Source organism: Cyprinus carpio, chromosome A16, assembly GCF_018340385.1.
Source record: "Cyprinus carpio isolate SPL01 chromosome A16, ASM1834038v1, whole genome shotgun sequence".
Lineage (NCBI taxonomy): Eukaryota > Metazoa > Chordata > Actinopteri > Cypriniformes > Cyprinidae > Cyprinus > Cyprinus carpio.
The window spans coordinates 12,967,000-12,981,291 of NC_056587.1; the positions used below are offsets into that span (position 1 = coordinate 12,967,000).

The window sequence follows — 14,292 nt, forward strand, 5'->3', positions numbered from 1 at the left end:
TTTATACAGTCATATAATCTCTGTCATGGAATGGTAGTGAGCAGCAGGTTTTGTGAGTTTCTCAGACTGAGTCCTTATATTGAACATTATATTGAATATATTGAATGCTTTGAGCAAAATAAAACCCACAGATGTGCAGTGGTCAAAAAGGGAAAATGAATACATGAAAAGGAACTTAAAAGATTTAAAAACTGAGAAGGTGTGTGGAAAAGTCCCGTTTGATAGGTGTAAGAGAGGTGTGGCATTAGCCTACATATTTGAAATACCGGAAATATAGTTTCAAAAATGTTTAGACTTCACCTTCTCAATAAAAAGTGTTATTTGTTGTTGTGTTTCAAAATTAACATAATGCAATGACTAATATTCTTCAATGATCAGACAGAAACATAATTAAACTGCTTTAATGTACAATTCAGCCACAGAGTGGCCTACACTTTAGTAAGTTGAAAGAGAGGGAGAGAGAAAAAAAACATGATACAGCAATGACATCATAGGGTCCTGTAATAGCTGTGAGATAAAATGATTAAACTGTCTGGTAGAAAAAGAGAAAAATAGAATGACATGATTAACTATAACTAAAAGAAATTAAATAAACTCTACATAGAAAACTACAAGAAACGTAGGGAAATCTTAAGCATAACAGGTTCAATAGGCTACAGAAAAGGAAGAACAGAGAAAAGAAAGCAGACAGAAAATGAAAAGCACCCAACGGGCAAAATTAGTTAAATTAGCTATAAGAAAAAATAATAAGCCTTGTAGGCACATTCAGAGAGTCAAAGTGAAAGACGAGTTACAGAATCAGATTACAAGATCACTCATTTATATGAGTAAAAGCACAGCAAAATCAGCCCAGAGAAGGAATGAAATAGAGATAAAACAGGAAGAGGAAAAGATAAATCGAAACAAGATAAAATCAGACAGTGAGAGAAAAACAAACAAACAAATAAAGCAGGAAATATTATTATGAGGGCGTGGGAAATTACAAAGTGCAAAGGAAATTTTAGAGGCACTAAAGAAGAAAGTTTAGTAGTAGAAGAAAACAATCAAGCAAAGCAGGCAAAAAAGAAAAAGAAAAAGAAAAAAGAAAGGAACAAAGAAAAAAGACAGAAAAACGGAAGGAAGCAAAGGAAGGAAGAAAAAAGAAAGAAAAAATGGCTCAGAATAGTTCTTTAGAGATTATAGAAAACATTCAAATAGTCTTCAAAATAAATGTTCATACACTATTGATTCAGTAATTTGGCATTTGAAAAAATGATCTTAAGCAGAATTGAATGCACAGTTAAGAAAGTAGAAGCAAACAGTAAAGGGAGGTAAAGCACACAACAGGTTAAAATAAGCATGAAAGAAGTTTAAGTGGCAAAAGATAAGAATAAAGACAGAATGAGAATACAGAAGTAGTATTACTGAAGCAATAACAATAGAAAAACAGAAAGAAAAAAAAAAGACGAGTGGACCACAAATACTGAACAGGAAATGACAGGAGAAAATCAGAGGAAAGTACCAGAAGTTTTTTGAAGATTTTGAAATAGCTTCATAAGAAACCTGATGAATAGTTTGCATTAGAATAAAGAGATGTTTAGCTCAGAGGTAGATTACATTGAGAGAGAACATATCACCCACCCCAGTGCCACTGCTGTATCTCACAGTATTGCTTGCGACAGCAGAAAAATTACACACACTCGATCACTCCAAAGACACTCCAACATGCACACAGTCCTATACATACTAGACAGGTTCAGATTTTTTTATTTCTCAGTCTAGGGGAAGTTCCACTAGAGGTATCTGTCTTTGTCTATTTTTTATCATCATTCAGCAGTGCAACAAATCCAGAGGTTGTCATAAAATTAGTGTTTTGGGACTCTTTGTGAGGCCTGTCATCTTCCTTTGAGGCTTGATAACTATATGATATCTTTTGATAACTTCTATATGATAACTTCCATATCACGCTGCTATTATGAAAGTATCTGTATGTACTGGACATAACAGCACCATGATCAGCTAGACACTGTCTGTTAAGTAAGTTCTTTTTTGGGGAGGGTTTTTTTCTTAAATTAAGAATGAAATAAATGTCCTTAAATATAATTAATTATATTTTCAGCCTAGATTCATCTTTTTCCCCCAATAAATATATGCAGTTTTTACAATCTCAAGATCAAATGGTTCCTCAGCACTCAGCAGACGTGAGTCACAGAGCTGTTTTCATTCAGTACGGAGTAAAGCGGTTGTAGCCTCCACGATACAAACTTGCCTGATTGTAAAGAAATAGAATAAATCAGACATTCCATTGTATCAGTCAGTCAAGACATTGTTTAATTACAACTGACTGTATTCACCATGTGCGGTATTTCACATTGTAACTTACCACTGTTCCAACTCCATAAGTGGTGGTAGGTCCCACTGAGTGTTGGTAGGGGTCTGTTGCTGTGGCATAGATTCTTCCATATCTTAATATAAATTAATTAATTAATAGATATATTAATTGATTGAATTGAAGAATGGATAGATTGATTGATAGATTAACGGTTCTTACCCATCACTGTATGTGTATGTGGCTGCTGCAGCTGCTGAGGTGGACTGGGCTACTCGATATGTGGCTGGATATCCTCCCTAAAGAAAGGATGGTTTAAGTATTGCATTACATTTTTATTCATCCAGAAAACAATTTGAACTGCAAAACATTTTACAGGAATGCTCCCATGGTGCAGGCTGGTGTTAGATTATTAGCTAACCTAAAAAATCATTTTGGATTTGAAAATTCAATTTACAAATATTCAAGTAGATTAAAGTTTAGAGTTTAGGTTAGGAGCTTTTTTTTTTTTTACTTATACATCACACAATACAGGACAAAACAAGACACTACAGAACTAGACAGAAATGGAAGAAATAAAATTAATAATAAACAGGAAAGTAGATAAAAAAAATAATAATCTATACACCTATACAAATATTCATCTGTAATATCTTAGTCAGGGGAACATTCCATATGGTCTATTGGTGTTTTTTCCATATAAACTAGGAAGGGTTGCCAACTCTGTAAAATGTTTTACTTTTATTATTTTTTAACCAGTATGTTAACTTTTCTAAAGGTATACAAGTATTAACTACATATAATCACAGATTTATAGGAATAACATCAGAATAATATCAGAGATTATTTTATAGGTCGAATAAACCAATTGCTCCAGCTGTGTTAAACTAAAATGAGTTGGATTTAACTCTTATAAAGTCACATAAGTAGCCAATTTTTTTTTTTTAAATCTTAATTGCTTAAATTATACCTAGATTTGAGCTGTCTAAAAAACAATAATATTCTATCCTCATAGCATTTCTCTAGATAAATAATTCATTTATCAAGCCATATGTTAAAGTATTTATTCTGAACACATTTTGGAAGCAATCTGTTGCCCCACATTGGTGTCTTGTGAGAAAGAAACTCTTTCTGTCCAAATGTCTTTTGCAACTGTTCCCACATTTGGATTGAATGAATGATCATAGGATTGTTGGTTACCATTTAAATTAATTTCTCATCCCATTTATACAGCATGTCCAATGGAACATACTCATTTAATTCAAATAATTATGTTTTGAGCCATGAAGGTAGGGCGCCGCTTCCAAAGATCTGGGCCAGATATCTGGAATGTGCTGCCCAACAGTACAATTTGAAATTTGGTCATTTTAAACCTCCCTGATTACAGTATAAAGCTAATTTGTCAAGACTAATTCTGGGGTTTTTGCCACATCATATGAAACGTCTGATCAAACCATTAAGATGGGTGAAAAAGAACAGTGGGATATGAATTGGGAGAGACTAAAAGATATATAAAAACTTGGGTAAGATTTTCATCTTGATAGGGCTAGGAGTTAAGCTAAGCACTTAACAAAGCCTAAACAGACAGTGAAAGAGAGAGTGATCGACTGAGTGTGCGGGATTACTTGCGTCTGTCCTCCAAGCCGATTAATATATATTTGTGAAAATAGGTTATGTCCAAGGAAAGCGAAATTTCTGACATAGCATCGACACTGTATGCACAATTATTAGGCAAGTGATTATTTTGACCATATCATCATTTTATCCATAATTTCCAAGTCCAAGCTGTATAAACTTGAATGCTTATTGGATTTAATGCATATCAGGTGATGTGTATTTGTGTAATGAGGGAGGGTGTGGCCTAATTATTAGGCAGATTTTTCTCCTCAGGAAAAATGGGCCAAAAGACACATAAGTTGAAACGTCAAGAATAGGCCAAGAAATATCTGAAGACAGATTTTTCAAAGGTTTTGTGGACTGATGAGATGAGAGTGACTCTTGACGGACCAGATGGATGGGCCCGTGATTGGATCAGTAACGGACACAGAGCTCCACTTTGTTTCAAGCGCCAGCAAGGTGGAGATGGGGTACTGGTATGGGCAGGTATTATTAAAGATGAGCTAGTTGGACCTTTTCGGGTTGAAAATGGACTCAAAATCAACTCTCAGACATACTGCCAATTTTTAGAAGACACTTTCTTCAAGCAGTGGCACAGGAAAAAGTCTGCATCTTTCAAGGAGACTTTGATTTTTATGCAAGACAACGCTCCATCGCATGCATCAAAGTACTCCACTGCGTGGCTGGCCAGTAAAGGCCCTAAAGATGAAAAACGAATGACATGGCCCCCTTCTTCACCTGACTTAAACCCTATTGAGAACTTTTGGGCCCTTCTTAAGCAGGAAATTTACAGTGAAGGTAAACCGTATACCTCTCTGACCAGTGTTTGGGAGGCACAAAAAGTTGATTCTGACCAGATCAAGAAACTGACTGACTCCGTGAATGGAAGGCTTGTGACTGTTATAGAAAAGAAGGGTGGCTATATTGGTCACTGAGGTTTTCTTTTTGAAATTTCAGAAATGTTTATTTGTCAACTGAGTTTATTATTCTCTTTAACAGGTGAAAATAAACAAGTGAGATGGGAAAATCTTTGTTTTTCATTTAGTTGCATAATTCTGCACACTAATAGTTTCCTAATAATGGTGTACATGTAGAGATTCTCTTAAGAACACCAAAACTTCACTTTTACTACTTAAATGTTCAGGTTTGAGGGTTTGTTAACATTTTAGATTGACCAAGAGCACTGTAGTTGTACAATAACAAAATTAATCCTCAAATACATTTTGTCTAATAATTGTGCACACAGTGTATAGGCTAACGATAGCCGAACGATCTTATTGTCAGGTTTGTTCCGCTATGTGGACTGTTATGATGTTATTTTCTTGTTTACTTCAATTCCAGTTTCAGTGCTATTTGGTTTCGGTTTTATTGTTTTCTGAATGACCTCATTAGTCATATCACACACACAGATTATAATTATTTGTAGCAGAAGTCTATTTTTTACGACAGTGCGTGACAAGATCCTGGCAGTGTATGAAATGTCACATTCTCTACAGTACTTACTCTGAAGATTTACAAGCCTTCACCTTTAACCACAACACTTCATAACTCACAAATTTCTACTGAAACACTCTAAGAAAGTGCTGGTAAAGTTCACTGGTAACTTACATAGACCTCAGCACCATACAATCCATCTTGATACACCACTCTGCGGGAGACATAAAGTAGGCAGTAAATTACACAATGGCATAAAAAAATAATACAATTTAATGTAAGCTTAATGTAACTTCATGTAAATTATCCAATAACATAGGTGCAAAGAAAGGTTTACTTTGTCTTTTCAACCAATAATACCAGTATAGTGTAAATACTAATTCAATGTGTAACAAGAGCTACTGACCCTGGATAGGTTGGTACTGCAGCTGGTGTGGCTGCAGCTGTGGCTGCAGCTGAGCGGATTGTATTGTAAACTGCCCGACCACGTCCACGGAGTGTGGAGCCTCTGTAGGCCAAGGTCGGTGTGGGAACAGGATAAGGAAAGCTGGCGACTATTAAACCAAAACAGTGACATTTAGATGGCTAAATAACAAATTACATGTACTACAGTCTGTCTATGACAGGACATTTCTGCTAGCTATTATATTTTTAACTCAAAAATGGAATAAAAGTCAAGATTAGAAATACCTGTGTAAAGTTCAGGGGCGTACATGGCTCCCATTACTGGATTGATTTTCCACCCAGCAGCTACAGGAGTTGACATATAGTTAAGGAGTTGAATTTTACAAACCCTTTATTCTTATACTGAAAAAGGAGTAACAAGTTTAAAACATACAATTTTGGGCAGAATATTATGAAGGAAGCTCACCGTTCACCAATGGTGTCTGAGGCTTTTTTGTAACTACCCTCGCTGTGGCGTTGTTCACCTGAGAAGCAGAGTCATTTAGTTGTTTAGTTGTCCATACTCCCAACACAGAAACTTATCATCCTCATACCTCAATCTTCCTTCCCTCGACAATCGTTCCGTTGAGCTTCTCTCTCGCTCGGTCTGCTTCCACTGCACTCTCAAATGTCACAAATCCAAAACCCTAAAGAAAGGATTGAAATCAAACTGAATTCCAGTTGAAACTCAAATAAAGAAGCAATTAACTCACAAGCCTGCGGGAATCTACTGACCTTTGATCCTCTCTCATTAAAGATGATCTCCACGTCTAGAATCTTGCCAAATTGCTGAGAGATGAAAGACAGATATTGACTAAACAGTTGACAGGTGAGAGAATGGGTTTATATGAAGGGATAATTCACACAAAAATGAACATTCCGTCATCTTTTAGTCACCCTTATGTTGTGTCAAACCTGTATGACTGAATTTATTCTGTGAAATGCAACAGAGGATACTTTGACTAATCCACTGAATTTAATTGTATAACAAAAAGTTTAAACATTCCTAAAAAAATGTCTTCTTTTGTGTTCTGCAAAAGAAAGCCTTACAGTTTGGGTAAAACATGAGGCTGAGTAAAAATGCCACAAAAGCCAATTGAGTAATGCATCACATTTGGGACAAACACAGATTCTCTCACCCCAAACATCTGCCTCAGGTCTGGGTCCCGAAACCTAAAGGGGATATTGGAAACATGGAGCCTTTTGGGTTGAGCCTTCCCAGCTTCATCCTCCTCAGTTCCACTTCCAGACGCTACAGAAACACTGAGAGACTGTGGGTCAGATGTCACAGGCGCTAAAGAATCATCCTATGAGGGAAACAAGAATGAAAGATAGGGAGGGAGAAAATGTGAAGGAGGCAACAGACATAGAAAGAATGAGGAGGAAGTTAAAGAGAAGAACAGAAAAACAGAAGAAACATTAGTATGTATTTCATTACGTTAAACCCTTATAACTACTGCTTATCTATTGTAAGATTGCTTGTCAAATTTATTACAGTCTAAAATTTTACTGGGAGAAAAACTGTTTTTATAAATTGACCACAACAAAACGCAAAGGAGCATTCCTCATCCAGTGAATTCTCTCAAGCAAAAGTGAGGAAATGTGACAAATTCCCATTTTAGTGAGCTGTCTAGGTACATGCCTGTTAGATATAGACATAAAAAACACAGTTTCCTTGTAACACAATCATATTTTGACTTCAGTGAAGTCACTAAATCAGCAGCTGAAAGTCATTAAAGAATACTAGCATACTAAACGATGTGTAGTTTTATGAGCGCTGCAACTAAAATGTCGTCTATGTAATGCACAGGTTACACAGCATTTCCTATTGCACTGATTGTACATGACTGTGAATAAAATGCCCCCATGCAGATCAATACATAAGAGTATTTGTGCTTCAAACCCAACGCATCCACTATCCCACAATGCATCACGATGCCAGTTCGTATCTCTGCACAGCCTACCTCACCAAACGGCACAAAACTGTTACTTTTAAAAAATGGATTAAGAAGTCAAAAAGGGTGTATTAAAATTTTCAAAAAGAGAAATAAGTAGAAGAAAAAGAGCAACAAAACCAGAAAAAAGGGGTGCATTCGGTTCATCATGTTTTCTTCCTTTGTTTGTTTTCATTTTTACTATTTTTATTATTTTTTTAACCATTATCCCAGATGTCCCTCCTTATTCACAAAATATACTTTAAAATTTAAAATTAAAAAATAATTTTAATTTTAAAAGTACTATAGACCTATATTGTTGGCCATTTATAGATTACTGCATTAAAAAAATAAAAAAAGATAATTTATCTGTATCAACCAGAATTTAAATATCAGTGTATCCCTAGATTTAAATATGATAAATGAAAATTTAATCTTCTCACTTTCGCTCCATTTCACCAGAAGTTGCAAAATTCTTCAGTCATTCTATTTCTCTATTAAAATTCATTTCCACCTCAAACAGAAGCAGCATTTATAAAGATAAAAGACAATAAAGAAGCAAAAAAGAGAAATGATGAGAGTTGATAATCCTAATACGTCAAGAAGGTTCGGAAGGGTCTAGAACCGAGTGAACCCCAAACAGAAAGTGAAAGACAGAAGCTCTAAACACAGGGGAATTCAAAGCAGCTTATGCATTTTGGCGTATAACTTTAAAGGTCAACTACAAAATTGCAACAATGTATACAGCTATTTTTGTAACCAAGAAAGAACTTTTTATTAATAAGGAAGAAAGTGGTAGGAAAGGAAACACATGTACGTAGAGATTGACGCACAAACACATCCACACACGCAAACAGTTCATGGTTATGGTTAACTCTGAGCCGGCCGGGCTGAGTGCTAGCTGTAATGACTACGACAGCAGGTGTCACACTGCTGAAACACCATCATCATTACATTCATCCAGAGACACAGGCCAGGGAGGGTTTTTGGGAGAAGTGACAGATAGGAGGGGAAAGGTGTGATGGGAAGGTATGTGATGATATCACGTCACGATGCAGAGTGCTTTTCTGACTGGACCTGGGAAACATAGATGAGGGGGGAGGGGTCATCCCGTCCGACTCCCCCCTTGACCCCTCCCTCCACGGCGGCGTCTCATAGTCCCAATATCTGGCGCTCTCTAGTGATATAAGCAATGTGGACAGAAGATGGTGTGACAGAGAAAGAGAGAACTCATTGCATGAACCTTTTCAGTGAAAAAAAAAAAAAACTTTCATGGTGAAATACTATTCACAATCCTTCCCACAATTCCCTTTGGCACAAGCCTTTGTTGTAACTTAAAATGGCCTTTTTTGCAATTACTGTACCCGATGAGCCATTAGTAACACAACAATAACAATCATACACTTGGTGATACGCACTTAAGATAATACGAATTTAAAGATATGGTACGTGTACAAAAGACAATATTTCAGTAATTACAGATTGTCCTTTAAAGGATTCATAACTGACATCTCATTACTGGTGCTTTAAAAAAATATATAATTTAATTTAATTAATTAATTTCTTATATCAGGGATGTTCAAAGGTTTTGATGCCAAGGCCCCCAAAGTTTTATAATTCTCATTTGATCAGAAAGAAAAAATACATTTTGTAAAAATGTATATTTTGCAGACACCAACACCCTTTTGTGGCACCCTGAGAGTCCCCAGACCCAGTTTGAAAACCCCTGGCTCATATATTAACTGGAAAACACAATGTGATTCAGTTTAAAAGTAAATTTAGAGTACAAATAATTATTTCCCTGCAACTTAATATTCAGACACATCACTGAATTTCTTTTTATATAAGCATATAAGATTACCTCAAACTATTTCCTCTTTGAAAAGAGAACTGGAGAGTGGAAAAGCAAGTAAAGTCAGTTTTCCTTCCATAATAAGCTTAAATATTCTACTGTATAGTGCCCTGAGCGAGTTGAATTACTATACTTGGAGTTGGACAAGGCAAAGGAAGGATGTGTAAAGGACATAAAGATATTTTTAGCTCAGACAGGGGATCCCAGAGGACCAAAGCATAGGATTATATATCAGCAGCCTATATATATTCCTGACATACCTTCTCTAATGAAAAAATATTTGAAATGAATATACGCTGATTGTACTAAATAATTCCCAAAATCTTAATTTTCCATAGTCATATTGGCCCTGCTATGTTTTTAGTTAAATTTGATTATTTAAATAAATGTTTGTGCTTGATTTATATATTACGTTATGTTAGTTCAGTTTATTATTTACTTGTTGAATAAAGTCTACATGTACTTTAGATGCTCCCCTCTGTTAACTGATGTTTAAGACAAACTAATATTTAAAAAACCCTTTATCATCTGAATTCATTCATTTGTCAATTGTTCTTACCGGGTTATTGGTTGTTATGGACTCCGTCCCATCATGCTGAGGGCCCTGATAGACTCTCAACTGATGATGATCTGAATATTCAGAGTTTGGATGAGCAGCGCTGAAATCGAGGGGTGGCAGCCGGGCAGTATGTGTGGGGGGGCCTTGTCCAGGTGGAGGATATGAAGGAGGTTGCGCATAGACCTGAGGAAGTGAAGGGTCACCATTGCCTGGCCCCGCCTCTTGGGCAGCGGCACCCTAAAATGAGACAGAAGTGCTGTTTACTAACAGAAACTTACTTTTGTGAACTGTTAATTACAAGAACAAAATATGATTTGATCAATGAGCCATGGTAACAATCCATTACTTTAAACCAACAAAATAATTTTACCAGTTATAACTTCTTTTTATTACTATATGAGATTCAGCGTGATTTTTCAAGTCTGTTTAATAGCGGTTTGATTATACTTCATACTTATAATCAGCAACTGATCAACAATAATTTCATAGTGCATATTTGACAAAGATCCTTATCAGCAACTTTTTTTTTTCCTGTTTTTTACATAAAAGCAATTTCTGGAAATTTCCCTTATAGAATAGACACAAAAAGCATTTGCAACAAATTCATACCACCTTCAGTTTGGTAAAATATGCAATCCACCTTTTTTTTCTTTACCAAATAAAACTGACTCAAATTAACCAGCTATAAAGAAGCCAACATTCTTTTACTGTTTTGTTTGCAGATCAAAAACACTAAACAAAACACAGATAAACCAATACTGACATCACATAAAGGTCCTGACAAAGACACAACATAGCCTTTTCAAAATTGGGAGTATAAATTAGACATCTCACCCCTTCAGTGCATTCCGCAGGCGACCCAATACTCACCAACAACTGACGCATGCTTTAATGCAAAGCTTTCACCCGCCCACCCCACCATAAGTTCTCACACCCACCAATCACAGAGCTCCAAACCAGTCTCAGGGGGGAACTTTACACCAGCTGTGTTCATTTGTTCATGTCAGTCATCAACCCATTTTCCCCTCCTACTCTTAGGTACTAAACAGAGACACATCTGTTTGGATAAAAGTTGATTCTTACATACAAATAACTAAACTGCTCTGTAGAACTCTGGTCCTATTCATGTTCAGTTGAAAACAATCATATTGATTTATTTATTTAAACCAGACCAACAAGATTTCTGTGAATACTGAAGTGTGTACAGTGTGCATGAAATAGATCAGGTAAAACAGGTAAGATCACTCAAACACATTCAAGTTACTGTTCACTCAGAGTTCTCCAAACAAAGAAAATTGGAGACATTAAATTTACTTAAATACAATCTATAATACATTTTATGCAGAAATTTCAAATTATATTGATATTGTCAAGCTTTGGTTAATAGACTTTTGTTACAAAACCTTTCATTTCAGTGTTTTTTATGTTTCTTTACTGAGTCTGTTAAAAATAAAATAAAATACATATAATTATGGGGAAAATAATGTGAAGCAATGAAACCAGTATGAAGCTCTTCACAAACACAGACTCACTTTTTATGTGTTTACTCTTTATCAGCTGTTTCGCAGATAAGGATAAATTTAGCCTTCAATGATAAACTATGACACTGAAAGACACAGCTTTGATCGGATATCACCACCACACTTAGATTCCTTTAGCAGAAACAAAAGTCTCATGTTACAGCATGGTCTGTTTCTCATCATAGCTAGGGATGTTATATACCATAATTACAATGCTACTCAGTGTTTACAAGAACATGGCATCTTACCTTCATTCCTTAAAAAAAAAAACAGGAGCTACTTGACACCCCTGTATAAGATTTACGAGATGTAAACAAGTGTTGTCAGACCTGCGAACTGAAACACTACAGCGTTTTGAGTACTGCTGACTCAAAATGACATCCAGTGTGCCATTGCTGCTGGCTGTATATCAAGTCAAAGATCAAAATTAAGACTTCAGGCTTTGGAGACTTTATTCAACAAGTACAAAGAGAACACACTTGGTGAGATATTTACATACACTTATAACTTACATAAACAACACCCTGCCAAGTTCTTCTATAGAGGATATGGAGACTAATCATAAACATGCATGAGATAATTGTTCGAACAAACTAGTTGCTATCTAACATGCAAAGGTTATCATATGAGATTTGTAAACTGTTCTGTTTCCCGTCCTGATTCTTTGTTACTGTGAGAGTATTTAAATAAAGCCTCTATCTAGCAGATGAAATGTCTTTTCAAGCACACTGACTGATAGGAGATTCCCTCCCCCTCACACACACACACTGGCCCCTCCAGCTGTCAGGTTTGGGGTTAAAGATCAGAGGCAGGATGCCAGGTGCGTGATCTGACAGCTGCAGGATCATTCAAACACTCACACAGATCTGATGACAAGATCTGTTTATGTAGTCTATACTCCTATATTACAATCTGAAATACTTGATTCTGATTGGTCAGTTGTGGTATTCTGATTCATTGGTCAGTTGTGGTATTCTGATTCATTATTTCACTCTGCTGTCTCTTTAGTCATTTAGAATTTATTAATATTGATTGTGCCAGTCATTATTGCAAAAATAAGACACTTTAGGGTGACAATAAACCTCAGATTAACATCAGGGTTTATTTAGGGGTTTATTCTAATAATGAATGTCTATTTATTCATCATTCTATCAATAAACAGACATGCACACACAAATATATGAGCCAAATTATACAATTTTGCACCAACACAAACATAGCTATCAAAATAACCACATAATTCAACCCAAACACAAAAGGTTAAATCAAAGTATGACAGATGACTAGCAAATAAATGAGTAGAAGCAGCTAAGAAAATTCCTCTGTTTCAAGTCCTACTCTTTAGATGACATAATCTGTCACTGTGTATCACTTCAGATAAACTCAAGAGGCAACCTGAGACTCTATATATATTTCATATCTGTAATCCATGTGTGAGAGGGAATTTGCAGTGAAAGAAACAGACTAAAAATATGAGTGTGACAGAGAGAAAGAGCAGCACACCGTTTATCAGCTGTCCTGGAATTTCTCTCTCTCAGACACACACAAACATACAATCACACAACGGCACACAAACACACACTGAACCTGTTTGCAGTAGGCCACCTCGCAGGGACAAATATAACTAACAAAAGGACACAGCTTCCTTCACTGGCAGAGAGAAACACATTTAATGTCCTCATTGCAAACCCATTGGTGGATGACAGTTTAGGACATACACAAGCCTTTTGCTGGATAGTGATTGGTTGATTTATGCAACATATTACCAGATATGTGACAGCATAAACTGCACAAGTAAAAACTCGTTAAAAATTTTATAAAAATACAAATAAAAAGTTATAAAATTAAAAATGAAACAAACAAACTACAAAGAGAATGTGAAAGAGGACGATATAGAGAATAAAGGGTCATGTTTACCTGTACAATGCTGGGGTAGCAGGAGGCTGTCTGGGGGTAAACAGGGAGTCCGTAGGGCTGAAGGATTACAGTAGGGGAGGACAGCATGGTGCATAGCCAGAAAAAAGGACAGAAAAAAGGAACAGCTAAAAGGGATGGGAGACCGAGGAAAGAGAGAGGGGAAGGAGAGCTCTCTGAATCAAGAAAGAACCAGACTGAGAAAGTTTAGGATCCAAACAGAAGAGGAAAAAGATCCAGGGGCATGAAAAAGAAAAGGAGAAGAAGAGTGGGCTGCACTGCACTAATGGCTGGAGTCACAACTTCTAGGTGATAAAACGAGAATTTAAAAAAATAAGACCCGATCCAAGAGTTCAGAGTACCGAGTCAGTTTCACAAAAGGCAGAGGAGATCAGTACTGAAAGATCTCTAGGGGACACTGCATGTGTGTGTGTGTGTGTGTGGTTGTGTGTCTGTGGATATATTTGATAGACAGAAACACATGTTCAGAGTTGTGTTACACTCCTTTAAATAGTTCCCCTTCCTATTAGTTGTGCTAGTATCACCAATAGAAATTAAACAGATGCCATGTAGTAATACACGATTTAGTCCAAATTTGATGACATAGATGTTTGTCGTCTGGTGTATACTGAAACAGACATAAGCAAACGCTACATAAAAAGGCCAAAATGTAAAACCACAGACATCAGTCCATTTTTGTTTTGAAAATC

At 36.1% G+C, this 14,292-nt stretch overlaps 1 protein-coding gene across 2 annotated transcripts; it reads right to left on the reverse strand.

Moving 5' to 3' along the window:
- Positions 1–385: 385 nt before the first annotated feature.
- On the reverse strand, positions 386–14,011 carry LOC109105330 (RNA binding protein fox-1 homolog 1-like). 2 transcript variants are annotated; one of them, XM_042772772.1, is made up of 12 exons: positions 13,586–14,011; positions 10,149–10,385; positions 6,943–7,110; positions 6,539–6,592; positions 6,358–6,450; positions 6,231–6,288; positions 6,050–6,109; positions 5,766–5,913; positions 5,534–5,573; positions 2,531–2,607; positions 2,363–2,444; positions 386–2,248 (listed from the first exon to the last, which is right to left on the reverse strand). In XM_042772772.1, the coding sequence occupies exons 1-12, from the start codon at positions 13,670–13,672 to the stop codon at positions 2,204–2,206; spliced, it is 1,149 nt and encodes a 382-aa protein (XP_042628706.1). In that variant the 5' UTR covers positions 13,673–14,011; the 3' UTR covers positions 386–2,203. The 2 variants fall into 2 exon arrangements, with proteins under 2 accessions (XP_042628706.1, XP_042628707.1); XM_042772773.1 differs by lacking the exon at positions 13,586–14,011 and adding an exon at positions 10,983–11,113.
- Between the last annotated feature and the right edge of the window lie 281 nt (positions 14,012–14,292).